We start from the raw sequence: 18,803 nt of genomic DNA on the forward strand, positions 1-18,803 counted from the left end.
TATTTTAGGCACACTTTTTAGTGAAGATTATTATTACTATTTAGGCCTCCAAGAAGTCAAAAGACTCATCACAGGAGGTCTTTCCTAGGAAACACAAGTCTATCAAGACTCACCGTGGGAGGCCCCTCCTAAGAAACACAAAGTCTATCATACCACTCCTTAAACTCATTGACTGTTCTCGCTCTCACCACTCCATCAGGCAATGCATTCCATGGTTCAACCATCCTCCATGCAAAGAAACCACTCCTCACCCTCTAGCTCACAGTTTCCTTTCGTAACTTCCAGGGATAGCCCCTTGTTATCACTCCTTCCTGCTGTTCAACCAAACGAAAAAAAAGTCCCCAGTGTCAACCCTGTAACCACCTCTCAACAGTTTAAAAGTCTCAATCATATCACCTCTCCTTCTTCTATCCACCAAACTCTGCAGTCCACATTCCCTCAGCCGATCCTCATATCTAACATTGTACAGTCCTGAAACTAGCTGTCTTTGTTATCCACCTTTATATCCTTTCCACAGTTAATTTATCTACTTCAAATCCTGGGGACCAAATCTGAAAACAATAGTCTAAGTGTGGTCTGATCAGGGTCTTATACAAGGGAATGATAACTCTTATCTCTGTAGGTCAGCATCCTTCTCATTATTGCAGCAATCCTCTGTGTTACCTTCACCACCTTTGCAAATAAGTCCCCTGAATTTCACTTTTCTATCAATCATCAACCCTAGATCTCTTGTCTCCCCTACTTCTTCCGGTATAGCTCCTCGAATAGATGATGCAGCATCCCATCGATGTGTCCCAAACCTCAAGACCTTACATTTTGCTGCATTAAACCGAAACCCCCATTCATTTGCCCATCTGTCTAGCTTATTCAAATCCTATTGCATGACTACCACATCTGCACTATTACTAATAACCCTTCCCAGCTTCACATCATCCGCAAACAACCGAATATCCCCCTGCAATCCACTGACAATGTCATTCATATAAAGGTTAAACAATATAGTTCCCAGTACTGAGCTCTGTGGGACCCCACTTGTAATCCTCTGCCTCCCTCCTTGAAACTGCCCCACCATACACAACTCTCTGATACCTATCGAATAGCTAATCCTGAATCCAAACCCATGTGCTGCAACTTAAATATGAGCTTATCATGTGGCACCCTGTCAAATACCTTCGCTAAATCCAAGAAAATGGCAGTATATGCCTTTCCCTCATCTACTGCTCTTGTAACTTTATTATAAAAGGCTAGCATATTACTAAAACAAGAGCATCCCCTAACAAATCCATGTCGTCTCTCACAGATAACATTATCCTCATCTGCCCAATGTTGTATATAGTCCCTAACTAATTTCTCCAAGATCTTAACAACTACTGATGACACACAAACTGGCCTATAATTAGACACTTCCAGTCTACCCTTATGCAATGGCACTATCTTACCTTCCTTCCATTCCCTGGGCACCTTTCCCGTAGCCAGACTTTCATTGAAAAGCCAGGTCAAAGGAGCTGTCAGTTCCTTAGCACATTCTCTCAAAACTCGTGGTGAAATACCATTCAGTCCCACAGCTTTACTGACATCCAGAGTACTCGGTATTTGGAACAATTTCTCCTCCTGCACCTCTAAACCTCAAACCTGCCCTATCCCTCTAGTATTAAAATTTACTCCTCCAGGATGAAATATGCCAATAAAGTGTTCATTGAACAATTCCACAATTCCTCTACATCAGTCACTCTATTCCCATTTTTATCCCACAATGACATTCTTCCACAATCATTTCTCCTCCTACTGGCCACATAGCTAAAAAATTCCATAGGATTTTCTTTGGATCTTAGGGGCAATCTCTTCTCATATTCCAGTTTCGCCTTCCTTACTTGACTAGTCGCTATCCTGGCCTGTGTCTTATATTCTTCATGCAACTGCTCTTTACCTGTCTCCTTATATCTCTTCCATAGCCTCCTTTTTACATGCAGCTCCTGTTTAATATTGTTTGTCATCCACTTTACACCAAACTGTGTCCTCTTCTTCACTTGTGGAATACAGCTTACTATTGCTGCTAACAAATATTCCTTCATAATTTCGCAAGCACTAATGATATCCCGGCCTTCCAATTCTTCCCTCCATGAAACTTCCCCAAGTTGATGTCTAAGACTATTATAATCAGCTGCCTTATAATTCCACATATGATCCTGTCTGTTTGATATTTCTGCATGTCTATTCATCTTCCAAGTCAAAACCACATGGTCACTCTCTCCAACTGGTGGGAGAGATGTCATCTCGTTATTATTAACTCTTCTGATGCTATGACCAAATCCAAAACTCTTGAACCTCCTGTTCTCTCTATTACATGTTGCCTAAGACATTTGTCCCTCAAGAATTCTAGAAATTCCATTCCCTTATTGCTACATGCATCTTCCCCTCCCCAATTTATACTGCTGTAGTTAAAATCTCGCATAACAATCATTCTTCTTGCACTTGCCAAGCTCAACTGTCTAAACATCTCCTGGTCCCCACCCTCTGTGCTCCTTGGTTTGTAGCAACACCCCACTAAATATCCTGTCTTGCCCACCTCTACCTCACATCATATGCTTTCAAAATCATTAGTGCCACTGCCTTCCAAAGTCTCCACTCTTAGAGGACATAAGTTGTCACTTATCATAAGCAGTACTTCACAACACTTTCCCTTTCTATCCTGCCGAAAAATGCTGTACCCTCCTACTTCTATTCCTGTTATTATATCCTCTTCTGTCAACCACGTCTCAGTGATCCCAATAATCTTTGGCCAGGCTGATGCTATCAGCGCCACCAATTCCTGGCATTATCCCCTCTAGACTCCACTGGGCTCAGCATTACCTGATGTCGTCCTTCTTCTCCCAACTACCCTTTCCCACAAGAGGCCAACCCTGCTACCATCCACCTTGGGCATTCTAGTTTCCCTGCATTGACACACTGACTCGTTCAGAGCAGCAATCTTTCATCCATATATTCCAATCCTCTCTTCTGACACATTCCAGCTATTATGTTATTCAATATTACTGCTCTTCTGCTCAGCTCGTCACTATCATACCTAGGCAACATGCACACTATCTTTCCTCTCTCTGTCCTCTTTCGTACTATCTCAAGCAAGAATTTCATATCTCTCGCTGCCCAATTTACATTACCTCTCAAGTCATTTGTTCCTACCATCACAATCATCTCATCCACCCCCTCTTAATTGCCATAGACATATTTTCTTTCGTTCCTCCAGGCAAACATGGTAGGTTAAATCTGGAAATAAACAACACAATCAGCAAAGTTGGTATGGTGGAGAACCAGATGGATAAATTTAAAGAATAAGAGTGAAATTAACCAAAACACTAAACTAGCAGTATACAAGACAGTGTTCAAAACACTAAACTAGCAGTATACAAGACATTCGGAGAGTTGGATTAGAAATAAAGCACTTGAGCAAAGATTAGAGACTACAGATATAAGAGATCTGAGAAAGATTAGGGTAGAATGATTCGGACAGAAGTGCTTTAGAAGAATGAAATGTTAGCTACGAAAACATAGGAGTCCTGACAAGTAATAGGCTAATTTAGAGAAAAACTGTTGATAGGAGATTAACAATAATGTAAAGTTAATCATGTAGTGCTGTCATAATATCCTGAACACACAGGAAGTTAAAGAAGCAGTAATAGAAAAGAAGAAAGTATACCAAAAGTTCCTAGGAAATAAGTCGGAAGATGCCCTAAAAGAATACAGAGAAAAATGTAAGAGAGCTAAGTTATGTGAATCACCTTCTGTCACTTGACGGTACATATCAGAATATTGATGATGACGAGAAAACAGTGCTTAAAACTGAATTGTTATTATTTTTTTTACATTGGATATAAGGCTGGTTTTATGGTGTTTGTTGATATCCTGAATATCATAAATATTGGTGGTTGTCAATGAGATATCAATGCTGCTGCTGGTCAGTGAGAGTTATCATGAGGTGGTCAAACAGGAGGGGGGGGGGGGGGGTACTGTCAAGAGGAGATATGCGTGGAATCATTGGCGCACCCAGGGAGGGGGGGGGGGGCAAGTAGCCCTCCCCCCCCCCCAAAAGGAAAAAATATTAGAAAAATTTCCAAAAATCTTTTCCTAATTAAAATTATTTTTTTTTTATTTATTTATTTATGTTGTGTCATGTCTTCTATTTCTATACTACTTATGAATTAACGGTCACATAAGGTGGGAATACCCTCTGGCTCTTGGGAATTACGGCCATTGTGAACACAAGGTGAACAAAGTAGTGCTCGTGCGATACTTTGTTTGCCCGAGCCAGGCCAGAGAGCATGGGCATCATGTATTGGCAATCATTGCAGATGCTCAGTCATAGGTCGTATGCAATGCGTAGTGTGTATTCTCAAATCGTCTACTCAACTCGCCCCCCCCCCCCCCCCCCCCCCCAAGATTAAATCTTGAGTTCTGATTATTGCTTCCAATTTTGTGATCCTTACACATCTGTTCTGATGTGTTGGATTAGAAATAAAGCACTTGAGCAAAGATTAGAGACTACAGATATAAGAGATCTGAGAAAGATTAGGGTAGAATGATTCGGACAGAAGTGCTTTAGAAGAATGAAATGTTAGCTACGAAAACATAGGAGTCCTGACAAGTAATAGGCTAATTTAGAGAAAAACTGTTGATAGGAGATTAACAATAATGTAAAGTTAATCATGTAGTGCTGTCATAATATCCTGAACACACAGGAAGTTAAAGAAGCAGTAATAGAAAAGAAGAAAGTATACCAAAAGTTCCTAGGAAATAAGTCGGAAGATGCCCTAAAAGAATACAGAGAAAAATGTAAGAGAGCTAAGTTATGTGAATCACCTTCTGTCACTTGACGGTACATATCAGAATATTGATGATGACGAGAAAACAGTGCTTAAAACTGAATTGTTATTATTTTTTTTACATTGGATATAAGGCTGGTTTTATGGTGTTTGTTGATATCCTGAATATCATAAATATTGGTGGTTGTCAATGAGATATCAATGCTGCTGCTGGTCAGTGAGAGTTATCATGAGGTGGTCAAACAGGAGGGGGGGGGGGGGTACTGTCAAGAGGAGATATGCGTGGAATCATTGGCGCACCCAGGGAGGGGGGGGGGGGGGCAAGTAGCCCTGCCCCCCTCTCTTGCCACTCCCTGCGGGCTATGGAAGGTTTCCTTTCGTCAGATTTCTCAATTAATGTTGGTGTAACCCCCCCCCCCCCCCACCAAGGACTCAGTACTCTCATCCATGCTGCACTCCTATACATTAATGATCTTCTGTCCCTGATATCCATCATATTCATAACTTTGCCGACGACAGTACTCTCTACTCCTCTTTTTCATTTTCTAAACCTTTTAGTGATCAGGTACCTCATGCTTTGAGATTTTTGTAACAAAGCTCCATTCTCCAGTGGGGTGAGAGTAACCTGGTGAATTTTAACCAGGACCAATTTTCTCTACTTGGGTTAGCTCTATGATTCAATGTATCCTGGCAAGAACATATAAAGTCCATAACTTCTTCAGCCACCAAAAAACTTGGCATGCTTTCCTGTTCTAAACAGTTCTCTCCTGCTCAACTCCTGACACTCTATAAAGCTCAAATCTGCCCAACCTTAGAACAGTGTTCCCACATTTGGAGCGATGCACCTAACACTTTCCTCAGTATAAATTATATATTTGGTTTAATTCTTTATATAGTGTAAGGATTAAAATAAAATTAAGATAAAGCAAACAAAGTTTGCACCTGAAGTATCTTCAAGACTGGGGCAACTCATGGCAAAGGTGGACTGACTTCACATCACTTGCCTTAGTATCCCAAAATGTAAAGCACATCACCTTGTGGGCATGTGTAATGCAATGCATTATGGGAAGGGTCACTACCCAGACTGGTTTTGACCTTTATTGAGGTCTCTTCAGTGGTGCCATAGGTTCACCATCTATGTACTAGGGGGTTTGAGAGTGTCCATACCTAATATGACAACGTTGCCATCAACTGGTGAGAGTAATCACATAGTCTTGGCTTGGGAGATGGCTAAATGTGTGGAATTTTCAGTTAAGAAGGGGTATATGTGGAATTACATGGCTTGTAAGCATGACAAGCTTAGGAGATTGCTTGGATCAGTGCCATGGAATGTGAAACTACAAGGGTTGGATGTTGATAGTGCATGAGTATTAAAGGAGTGCTTGAGGGAATTAATAGAATCAGGAGAGTAAATTAAGTGGGAGTTAAATGAATAAATATGCCATCATTAAGCTGGAGCTACCAAAAAAAAAAAAAAAAAGTGGAGGGAATTCAAGGAGAAAGATGACCAGCAGGCACATGCATAGTACAATGCACAGGGCAGAAGAGTAACCAGTATGGTAAGAAAGGCAAAAACAGAGTATGAAAGGAAATTAGCAGTGTAGGCAAAAGATAATCCCAAACGTTCTTTTGATATGTTGCAAGTAAAAGGAAGAATGATTTTAATTAAGGCCAATAATAAGGAGGTAACTGAATCAGTCGAAATACTAGAATTACTAATTAAACACTTTGCAAGAGTATATCATCCAGGTGGAGATATTGCAGTAATGAGAGAGGCAAAGACGTGAAAGCTGAGGTAAATCAAATGGAGGTACATAGCATATTACTGAACCATGATGTGAAAACAGCTATGGGAATAGATGCTTGAGTTTTACGTGAAGGTACTAGGGAACTGACAGTGCCTTTGACCATATTGTTTAATCTAAGTCTCAGCTCTGGGTTAGTCCCACATGGCTGGAAAGAGGAGAAAATAGTTCTCTTGCATAAAGGAGGCTCCCAGACTGATTTAGCAAATTACTGACTGATCAGCATATCAGGGGTTGTTATCAAGGTACTGGAGAAGTTGGTAAAGAGCAAAATACAGGAATGGATAGATGGAAATAGGATACTGTATAGGAGGAAACATGGTTTCCTGAAGTACTGAGGTTATGCCTCAGTAACTTGCTCATTTTATAATAGTGACAGCCGAGCTGGATAAAAGTAATGGATTTACAGTGATACTGCTGAACTTTGAAAAAGCCTTTGACAGGATACCACATCGAATTGTAATTAGTAAATTGCAACACATGGGGGTTGGATATAGGGTTGGTGAGGTGGATAAGAGGGTGGTTGATGGAGAGATATCAGAGAGTAGTTCATTCAGAAGTAGGGTCCAGAAGAAGTCTTGTGACTAATGGATTGCTGCAGGGCTCTGTTCTTGGGTCACTACTATTTAATTTGTGCATTAATGATATAGGAAAGGATCTGAGAAGAACTGTTCAGTTATTTGCCAATGATACAAATTGGGTAGAGCAACAGTTAATGCAGATTATGTCAAAATTTTGCAGGATGATTTGGATAGATTGGCAGACTGGGCAAAGGAGAATGGATGTTGTTATAATGTGGCAAAGTGTAAGGTTATGCATTTTGGGGTAAAAAGATTACCAGCTGTATACCACATTGATGGAACTGTTTGCAGGAAACTGATGAAGCCAGAGATTTGGGAGTGTTAGTGGATAGGGAGTTAAAATTTAGAGGGCACATAACAAAAGTGGATAAAGCATCTCATCAGATTACTTGGTTACTGAAGAACACTTTGACAAGCAGTTTATTATTCCTCTTTATTGAGTCCTGATAAGATCCCATCCTGACTACTGTAAGCAGATCTGGTGACTTGGGTTTCTTGGCGATGAAGAGGCAAGTGACCGAGATTGTGGCAGATATATGGAATGAACCTTACAAGAATAGGTTGAAGATTTGTGGGTTCCAAAAACTGGCTAGCAGGTGGAAAACAGGTGATATGATTGAGATATACAAATTACTGAAAGATTAATACAGAGGAGATTTTTTCAGAACAGGTCTAGTGGTAGGAGAACTAGGGGTAATCTTTGCAAGTAAGGGTGTTAGAACTAGATTTTCTGCTTGGAGATAGTGCTTGACATGAATTTTAGGACCTCTCTTAATGAGTCTAAGGACTCCTTGGAGTAGCTCATGATAATAATAATAATAATAATAATAGATACATTTTTTTACATGCTAAGATTTAATTTTCCTTTGTGAAATGTCCTCTGAATATACCGTTCTGTTTTATCAAGCTTACTTTTTATTTTATGTGCGAGTTATCTAATTTTAATTATATATTTAAATTTACTCACCAGCTTGATTGGCCAAGCGGTTAGTGTATGTGCATTCCAATCAATTCTATGCCTCCAATGCTTATTGAAGGTTTGAAGTGGCTTGAAAAAAAATTCCACGTTTGGTCTCTATGGAGATGATTTCTGGATTGAATGATAAAAATAATAATAAAAAGTCTTAGTCCTCCCATGGTACTAATTGTACTATAGATTTACAGCTTTTGTGGGTGGAAGTCAAAAAAAAAAAAGTTATAATTATGCAACCTATCCATACATGTAAATGAAAATGTGGATGAGATGCCTTGGCAGATCAGCACAATGAGTGTAGGCTGAGTAACATTATGAGTGATTGCAATATGAAGATACAGATTGGAAAGAGGAAATGGAATTTATACAATTACTATGAGATAATTACATGAAAAAACATGCATTGAAAGGGGGGGGGGCAGGTTTGAGAGTGCTGTATCTGTTAATAGAATCAGAAAATGTATCCAAAGTCAACGTAGTGAGCCACACTATCTCTGGCTGTGGAGAGAGAGAGAGAGAGAAAGAGATTAAACCCTTCTCATGCCATGACATAACAATTTGCAAATGAACGAAGGACATCCTTAATGCATGAGAAGGGTAAGGGAATGGGCTTAGAAGCAGCATGTGATGAGTAGCATCATTAAGTAAGATTTGGAAAAAAGAAAACATTGTGGAGGGAATATAAAGAAAAATACATTATTTCTCGAAAATTTTTCATGTTACTTCTCTAAATTAATATTAATTTTTATGGCAATTTTGCCTATTTTTCTTTAGGAGTGCTTGTTTTATGATGTCATTGGCTTTCTTTTCAATTTTTAGGGCATTATTGATATTTTAAAGGCAGATACAATGAAGAATATAAGGAAGGAGGGGAGGGGGGGTGGAAATATGGAGATAGAAAGATGTGGGAGAATTGCGGGTAAGACAAAGGTATGCAAATTGTTTGGGAGGAAGGTGAAAGACAGAATATGATGAATCAAGATTAGGGGTGAGAGTAATGGGGTGTGAGCTCTGAAGATGAGAGCTCATGGGAAAAGTGGAGGCTATGTCATGTAGGCTTAATGTTCTTATCTTAGGTGTATCTGTGTTGTTTTCCATTGGTCTGAGTCTTGACCTAATTTTTAATTTGTAGAGCTTCCATCTTTCAGAGATTACATAGTGGCAGTGAACACATACTGAGTTTTTGTCACATTTTATGGCTATTGTTTCCGATATTCTATGCATTGTGACAAAAACTAAATAAACGTTCATCGCCCCTATATAATTTCCGAGAGTTGAAAGTTCCACAACATAAATATTAGGTCAAGAGTCAAACCAATGGAAAACAACACAGATACACCTGAGAAAAAAACACTAAGAAGACATGACATAGCCTCCACTTTTACCACAAGCTCTGAAGATGATACTAATTCAAAACAGCACACACACTCCATTTCTCCCACCCCTAATCTTGATTTATCATATTCTATCCTTCTCCTTTTTCCCTAAAAATATTCTATCTTTCACCTTCTCAAAGAATTTATATCCCACCTCGAAACCCAAGTTTTAAATTCACATATCTTTGTCTTACCCGCAATTCTCTGATCTTTCTATCTCCACATTTCCATCCTCCCCCTTCCTTTCTGTCATACTACAGCAGTGGTTTATAAATGCTTATCGCTATACACCTGATGCTGCTCCAAAAGAAGACAACCAAGAACATCCTACAAAAGGTATGTCCAAAAATATCAATAATGTCCTACAAAAATTGAGTAGAAAGCCAATGACATCATAAAAGGGTTACTCCTAAAGAAAAATAGGCAAAATACCCATAAAAATTAATAATAAAGAAAAAGGTTATCAAACAAGTTCATTTACAAAGCACAAGCAAGAAAAGTGACTAGTATGGTCAGGAAAGCAAAATTAGTTCATGAGAGGTTCATGAAAAAACACAAGAAATAAGTGATATTATTTATTTAAGGCCATATATTTCAGTCTGAATATTACAGGTCATCATCAGTGGCGACAATCATTACAAGGTAGAATGTGAACAATTAATTGATTTGAAAAAGTAAGAGCCGTGAGATATTATACAGAAAACAATGCAACAGTATAACTGAGGAAATATTGCAATATTAATTACTCATTAGCTATTTTAAAAAATTTATGTGTGATTAAAATAAGACTATCCATAAAAGAAAATAAAAATTGTTTCATATCATTTCTCATCTTTGCTTCCCAGTCTTTAATCCTATTAAGTGCATTCACTTTGTACCTACCTACCCCTTGCTTGCTGGCAGATGTGCTGCTTGATCACTAGCATTCATCTTTCACTTGTAGGTCAGCCTGCTACTATGTGTAATCATATGCCTTTTGATGCAAACCTTGCACGTTACTATATGAACCATGACACTAAGTGTAAATTCTTATTAATAAAGATTATTTTAATTAAGTTTGCAGTTATTTCATAAGCTGTTGCATATGAAATAACAGCAAATAAAATATAAAACAGCAATCAATATGGATACAAGTATTAATACACATCTTACAAAAGGAGGGGGACAATAAAGCATATTCAATTACTTCTTCCCATTTAAAATTTAACCTTACCATCATGAGAACTTTCTCTATTAGATGGATTGGAGACAGGATTACCTGCTGAGCTTGTGCTATTGCAGTTAGCAGGAGCACCATTACATGTTTCTTGACTCCTGCAAGAATTTGAACAAGAACTACTGCAAGCGTTGGTCACAGCACTTGGTTTCATGTCTACAGAAGTTTTCGCAGCACCACTTTCACTGATGTTTATGTTTCCATCACAGTGATTCATAGAGACCAGTGGTTTCTGATCCTCACACTTTAACACAAAATCTTGCAAATCATGTTCATTAGCACCTTTCACAGATTCAACACTGCCATTATGATTTTCATGACACAAAGAGTCTGTACCATTTGCATCTAATATAGGAGACGCACCAATACTCCCATCTATAAAAGGTTTCTTTTCCAACATGTCACCCACCTCCTCCTGCTCTCTTTTAATAATGTAAATATCTTGTGCTTCAGTGTTTTTATCTTGTTTACTTCCTAATTCCTGAAAAAAAATAAAATAAAATAAATAAATAAAAATTAAAATTAACCATCAATGTGTGAATAACATTATGAGACACAATCTGGATGACAACAGTGCACATTATTGTACATCCTTTATTCATGCTGCTATGTTTACCCCCCCCCCCCCACACACACACAGAGAGAGAGAGAGAGAGAGAAACCATATCTGGCTTGCACTAGTTTGTATCGATCTGTTGTTAAATTCTAAAGCAGTTTCAGAACCAGTTGTTAAAATTTTATAAAAAAAAAAAAAAAAAAAAAAAAAAAATGTAAAACTGATGCCCAGTGAAATTATTCCAACAATTTTTCTTAGTTTGATTCTAGCTGCTAACTAAAAGAACATTTTCTAGGCCCTTTTTCAGGTTGTTCCTGGGGGTCAATCTCTGGCACAAACAAAAAAAGTTTTTTTCCCACTTGGAAGTTCTGGTTTTTAACTCTGAAACTAAGGAATATTGACTATATAATTCACTATTTCACACACTAATGTATATAGTGTAGGATTGCAAGCTGGTGGCCATTGTCTGCTGTACTCTCTCAACTGATGCCTAAGAAATCATTGACAGGCTGGCAGTGATGGCTAAAGTAGAGAATGGCTCCCCTCTGATCCTCAAACTTTTATCCCTGTTTAGGGATAGAAGGCATTAGAGGATTTATATTATTTCTACAATGAATGGATGAAGATTTGTGTTAATATATGCATCTAATGTTGCAGCAGGAATGGATTCTTGCTGATTTGATATAAACATCAATAACAGAGAGAGAACCATTGAGAAAATTCTTGGTTTCTGTTGGTTCACGCCACTGAAGGATATGTTAATCCTTTCTTTTAGGCTCCAAAATGTATAGTGAGGGATATGTTACTGTAAGTACAGTCCCATGCCAGTTATGTCAGTGTGTTACACTTTCTATTAAAGTATACCGCATTACTTCTGTGTTACATTCACCATCTTTCCATAGTTAAAACTGAACACACTATTATTTAAATAGTTTTTATAGGTAGAGTAATCATGATAAATGGCCGATAGCAGCATAAATGAGCATAACGAAATCAATAATAGCACTTGAATGACTTATGTGATAATTTTATTTTATATGATTTTTGTGCTAGTACCAAGAGCATTTTCAGTATGAATTTGAAATTAAATAGGCAAGAGAGAGAGAGAGATCAACGATTAACAATCAAAAAACATGTAAAATACATGCAAATAACACACTGTGGCATAGTTTAAAATACGTTAAGAAACTACTTTAGTTTTAAAACAAGATATATTATTAAAAAGCTACTACACATAGATGCATGGAAACCTATTTCCAATTGCTTTATGTTATTGGTGTAATGTGTAGGTTTTAACTGTTGAGCTTTCTGGTTGTCTCTTCTGCCTGTTTAATTTAAAATTCATAGTGAAGATGCTCCTGATATCAGAGCAAAAATATTATGATAAATAAAATTATCCCATAAGTTACTTCATTGTTATTATTTAATTATATTGGCTTACATTCCTGTCTGTCATATGTTACTTATGATTATGGAATCAGTAAAACATATTTAAATAAATAACATTCTTTCAGAAATTTATAGAGAGCCAATTTCTACTTGCCGGCTTGGTTAGAGACATTGCTTACAAGAGAACCAGAGCTACTGCCCTATCAGGCCATGTCCAGTTTTAAATAAACACGAACAACGAAAGCCGCCAACATGAAGTAAATTGGACAACAACTTCAAACCTACACATTTGCCACGATGAGGTAGAACGCCGCATTGTCGAGTCAAAAGAAATCACCTTGGACCCTCTTCATATGAACAATAATCTCAGCTATAATTTGCCTGACTCTTTCAGCTCTACTATCAGATACTGGAGATTGTGTGGTTCCACACACGCACTAGTGTACAACAATAGAACTTTACCACGGACTATAGCTCAAGTTCATAATAACTGTAATTTACAGTCAAATATTATAGCTTATATTATATTATTGCTCAGGTGGTATGGTCACTTAAATAGAATGGGAGAGGAAAGATTAGCAAAACAAGTGTTCTCTGCCAGGTTGGCAGGAAAACGACCCAGAGGAAGACCAAGATATAGGTGGATTGATACGGTACAAAGTGCCTTAGATGATAGAAATATAAGATCTGATAATGTTGGAGTCTTGACAAGTAACAGACTGATTTGGAGGAAAATTGTAGATAGGAAGTTAGTAATGATGTAATTTTTTCATGTAGTACTGTCATATCCTGTACACCCCTTGAGGGTACATGGCAGGAATTTGATGATGATGATGATGATATTATAGCTTTATAATTGTATAGCTTTGTAGTGTCTCAATGTTTTTTTCAGTGTCTTTTAATAGCTTTCTATGTTCTTAACGCCTGATGAAGTCAATGCTGACAAAACATGTTGCATTTTCAAATAAATCTCAATTTGTTATAATTCTCAGATTTTTAGTCAGTTTATATTAAAATGAACATATCCGAACTCCGAGTTAATAGTAGTCATATATATGTCATATTAGCTGGAAAAGAGATCAATGCAGCTTGGGGGATTTTCAAAAACTATCTAGTAGATGCAATGTCTAAATGTATTCCAAGGGTGAGAAGGTTAAATAAGGTGGGTGTGAGATGGATGAATAAAGAGATTAAGCATGCGATACAGAGAAAAAGGGCATTGTGGAGACAGCATAACAGAAGTGGAAGTAACCAATTTCATGAGGTCTACAAAGACCAGGCAAGGAGGGTGACTTGGTTGGTGGGAGTAGCTAAAGAGAGGTATGAATAGCAGTTAGCTAATGAAACCAAAAATAATCCTAAGGAGTTCTTTAGATATGTAGCCAGCAAAAGAAAGAATAATTATGGAAGGATGACACTGATTGGAGGAAATGGTATAAAGACAGATGTTGCAGAATGTGTGGTAGAGATACTTAATGGGCAGTTCATAAAGATCTTTCAATCTTGTGAATGTGACTTCATGGAGAGATTGAGAGCAGTTGATGATGGGGAGGAGAGACTGACTGTAAGTGAGCAAGAGGTGTTTGGGGAGTTGAGTAAACTAGATGTAAATAACACTGTGGGACTTGATAATATATCACTGCGTATTCTGAAGGAATGTGCCAGAGAGTTGACACCTGCCTTGACATATTTTTTTAATAGGTGTCTTGCACTCGGTCAAGTTCCTAAGGAGTGGAAGGAGGGCAAGATTGTGCCACTTCATAAAGGAGGTGATCGAATTCAAGCATCAAACTATAGGCCTATCTCTGTGACAGATGTTGTGGTTAAGTTGTTGGAGAAGCTTGTGAGAACTAGGATCCAGAGTTGGGTTGACAACAATGGTATTATCTTTGATGGACAGCATGGATTTGCTAAAGGGAGCTCGTGTTTTAGTAATCTACTTACTTATTACAATAAAGTGACTGCTTCCTTGGACAGAGGAGAAGGATACACAGTAATATACTTGGATTTCGCAAAACATATTTTCAACTTATCTCATGATAAGTTGACAGTCAAACTAGAACAGATGGGGTTGGACATTAGATTAGTGCATTGGATTGGAGACTGGCTATCTGATAGGTATCAGCAAGTTGTGTATGGGGGTGCAGTGTCCAGAAAAAGGAAAGTAACTAGTGAGTGCCTCAGGGGTCTGTTATAGGGCCATTACTATTTAACTTGTATATTAATGATATTGGCGAAGATTTGGATGGAGATATTCAGTTGTTTGCAGATGATGCAAAGTTGGGATGAACCATAAATATTAGTGAAGATGTTGTGGCCTTGCAAGAAGACTTGAATAAATTGAGTGATTGGGCAAGCAAATGGGGATGCGAGTTCAATGTTGCAAAATGTAAGGTTTTAAAATTTGGAAAACAAAGATGGGATGCAGAATTTATGCTTGGTGAGAATATATTGTTGGAGGTAGAGGAAATGAGAATCTGGGGGTGATAGTGGATAAGGATCTAAAATTTAGGGGACACATCGCCAAAATTGTGAAGACAACACAAAGACTTCTTGGAATGATGTGGAGGACACTGACGTGTAGAAGTAGGGAGATTCTTGTTCAATTGTATAAGGCTTTGATTAGGCCACACATGGACTATTGTGCCCAGATTTGGTCACCGGGTTTTCAGAAGGATGAAGAGATGTTGGAAAAGGTCCAAAGGCGACTGACTAAGGTTGTTTCTGACCTCTGGAATGTTGAGTATGAGGAAAGATTGAGAAGATGTAATTTGCAGAGTCTGGTGGAGAGAAGGAAGAGGGGAGATATGATAGAGACCTACAAGTTGGTAAGGGGTTGTTATAAGATCAATGGTGGAGAAGTTCTACAGAGAATAGTGGGAGATCAGGGGAAAACCAGAGGTCATCCCTGGAAACTGTATAAAGAGGGTGTGAGTAGGGGAGTGAGTGGCAGGTTTTTTTCGTGCAGAGTTGTGAATGATTGGAATGCCTTGCCTGAGATTGTGATGTCTGCAAGGAGTTTGAGTGTGTTTAAGACACGGTATGATGAGATGCGTGTGTGATAAAATGGACTCCCAGATGAGTCTTTGACTCCATGAGATCTTGGGTAGTAATAATAATATATATATGTGTATATATATACTGCATGTGTGTATATATACTGCAAATGTCTCTGTACTGTATTAAGTGATACAATAAAACTACTTGTTTTTCTTACATGTGAAATATAATGTTTGTTTGTTTGTTGATGAGGGGATGTTTTTCACTATACAGGGATGATCCCAATCTTTGGAAATAATGGACTTAATGAGTAAAAATCCCTCTATTCCTTAATAAAAATGAATCCTATGTTTTATAAGAGGAGTGGTTCTGGTGGATGCATAGAGATGATTGATAACATAGAAGAGCTGCTGAGAAACTCATGTGAAGAAAGACAAATTCTCAAACAGGTGGATAATTCCAATGGTGATTGCAATTGTCTCTTATATTTAGAAAGCAGTTCCTCATTTAATGGACATATTTTAGAGAGTGAGGTATCCAATTGTGAAAATAAGAAATAAATATACACAAAAAGCACAGTAAATTGTAAAAGATGATTTGCTGCTCCATAAACACATAGGGATTCCTGCAATGCCTACAGGAATCAGCTGATCAACGTTATTAGTTTGCTGAATAACTCCTTCCCTATTTACTAAGCTACCAATGTATACTGAGACAGTATCATTGGTTAGTCATGTATATATTTCGCAAACAAATCTTTTTTTTCTTTTTTTTCAAAATTACACCCATCATAAATGAGAACATGCATCTCCAGGTCAGAGGATCACATGGAATCTGTAACATCCCAGCACCATACTGAATATGCAGAATATCACAAAATTTGCCTCAAATGAAATTATTTCTATTCACAGCTGTTCTTTTTTCCCTTATATCTATATACGGGGAAAAAACAATAATTCTGTTGGTTCACATATTTATACCTTTAAAGTAATTTAAATATACTAACCAAATATAGGATTCTTCTTAATTACTTATTTCTAATATATCCTGAAACAAGCACATCCTCTACAGAGATTTGGTAATAATCAAAGAACCTGTCACAATATGTGGTGAATCTGCAAATACCCTAACTAGTAGTAAGAGAAAACATCTCAATATCTTGCTGTAAGATCAGTCTGAGGAGTGCTTCTTTTCTTGCCCTGACATGAAGATATTAAACCAGCAAAATGATTACTGAACTAGATTAGATTACTGAATAGATGTAGGAGAAGCTCAGGTAATGCCTACCAGCTATAGGATGAAAGAAACCTTTCAGCCTAAAAGTGCTCATCTAAATGCTTATTAATTTTACAAGCAAAAAAAAAAATTAGCCTTTTTAAACAAAGTATAAGTCAATTCATGAAAAATTGCCTTGACTTTGTTTTGGGTTGTTAGATGTTATACAATGTTTTTTTACAATTCAGTTGATATGGCCTTTGTCGTTACAGAGGATAAACTCATACAAAATATGATTTTCTTGTTAGCCATCACAAATAATCTTTTTGGACTGCTAGAGAAGAGATGAAACAGTGAAAAACACAAAACGTTTTGTCGCAACCTAGTTAAACAAACCAGTGACTAAAATGCGGAAAGCAAATCAAAACAATGTGGCTGTTCTATTACAGTCACACAGAGGAAGTCAAATCTTGAAGGCATATGGTATCATGGACATCTCTGCCAGGGAAAATGCAACACTAGGCATCCGTTTCAGCTGTAATTAGCAATGTCTAAAAATACAGCCCTCACTCAATGAACAATCCCTGTGAATGTGACTCACATGTGGGAGGGTATAGGCTCAAGCAGGGGTAAGAAGGATTTTTAGTAGACGAGAGCCATACCTTGTGTTTTAAGGTGACAACGGAATACATCAGGGGCCGATTCCATGAAAACTGCAAATCAGATTTCTTCACCACAATGCATGCAACGTTAAGTTTAAAATGCAGTACACTTGAAAAAAATAACTGAAAATATTTACATATAAGAAACAAGATATTTATAATAAAATATACAAGAAGTACAACTAAAACACGGTTACTGAGAAAGCTTGCTATGATTTTTATGACATTCCTGTACAGCAACTGTGTATTTTATTTAATATTTGAAATAAATTTAATTAGATTTGCACTGTTAATTTTTAAATATTTCTAATTATTATTGTGGGGTAGTGGTCCCCCAAGACGAGTCTTGGAACTCTATGCAGTGCCATGGAATTTTTTTTCCCAATTTATATATGAAATAAAAATTATTCCATGGCATTTCTCCATAACTTTCATATATTTACGGTTTTAAATAACCATAAAACAGCAATTAAGGAGAACAAAAACCCATGACTACACCGAACAAACAAAAGGTTGATAACGAGGACAATACTAGGGCACTTTATGGGAAGAGAGTTCTCATTCTGCAAAATAACAGCAAAATCCGTAAAGGTCCAGATTTTGCTATTATTCCTAAATTTTTTCAGCTACAGATTCCACCCTCTGGGGAATCCCAGGGGGTGGAATCTTAATCTGTGGTGTATCCACCAAGGGGGTGGATTCCACAGGTGGAATCACTGACAATATTCCTTCACACATGGGTAACAATCTTCATTTTGAAACAGCAGAAATCCTCATTTTAAGCCCAATTCTTCCAGAAATCCATCCAAATCTTTTCTAGAAATTAAGGCTTTACTCTAAGGAGGAACACTAATTTTAGTAATTACTAAAGCTGATAAGGAGAAGGCAACAGTAGATCAAGGCCAAAAAAATACTACAGAAAACTGTCCTCTAATTAGCAGCAGAAATCCTAAGCCCAATCCTTCACCTTTTAATATATCTTTTCCAGAAATTAAGACTTTACTCTAAAGAGGAACACTAATTTTAGTAATTACTAGAGTTCATAAGGAGAAGGCAACAGTTGATCAAGGCCAAAAAAATACTATAGAAAACTCTGTTCTCTAATCATCCTAAATCTAGTCAAATAAAAACATAGAACACAGTTACCAACAATGGCTCTCTTGCAGAAATGAAGAAAAAAAAGAAACTAAAATTTATCACGGTCAACCTCCTA

General features: G+C 37.4%; 1 protein-coding gene across 1 annotated transcript in view; it reads right to left on the reverse strand.

The window, feature by feature from the left end:
• Positions 1-18,803, reverse strand: part of lgs (BCL9 domain-containing protein legless) — a 684,040-nt gene that overhangs the window by 206,667 nt on the left and 458,570 nt on the right. Inside the window, exon 8 of the mRNA XM_090410672.1 lies at positions 10,766-11,249. Coding sequence (XP_090266798.1) covers positions 10,766-11,249 — 484 coding nt within the window. The remainder of the gene's footprint in view (positions 1-10,765; positions 11,250-18,803) is intronic.

This window comes from Typopeltis vanoorti, chromosome 20, assembly GCF_054136105.1.
Source record: "Typopeltis vanoorti isolate ZY-2024b chromosome 20, IOZ_Tvanoo_1.0, whole genome shotgun sequence".
NCBI lineage: Eukaryota > Metazoa > Arthropoda > Arachnida > Uropygi > Thelyphonidae > Typopeltis > Typopeltis vanoorti.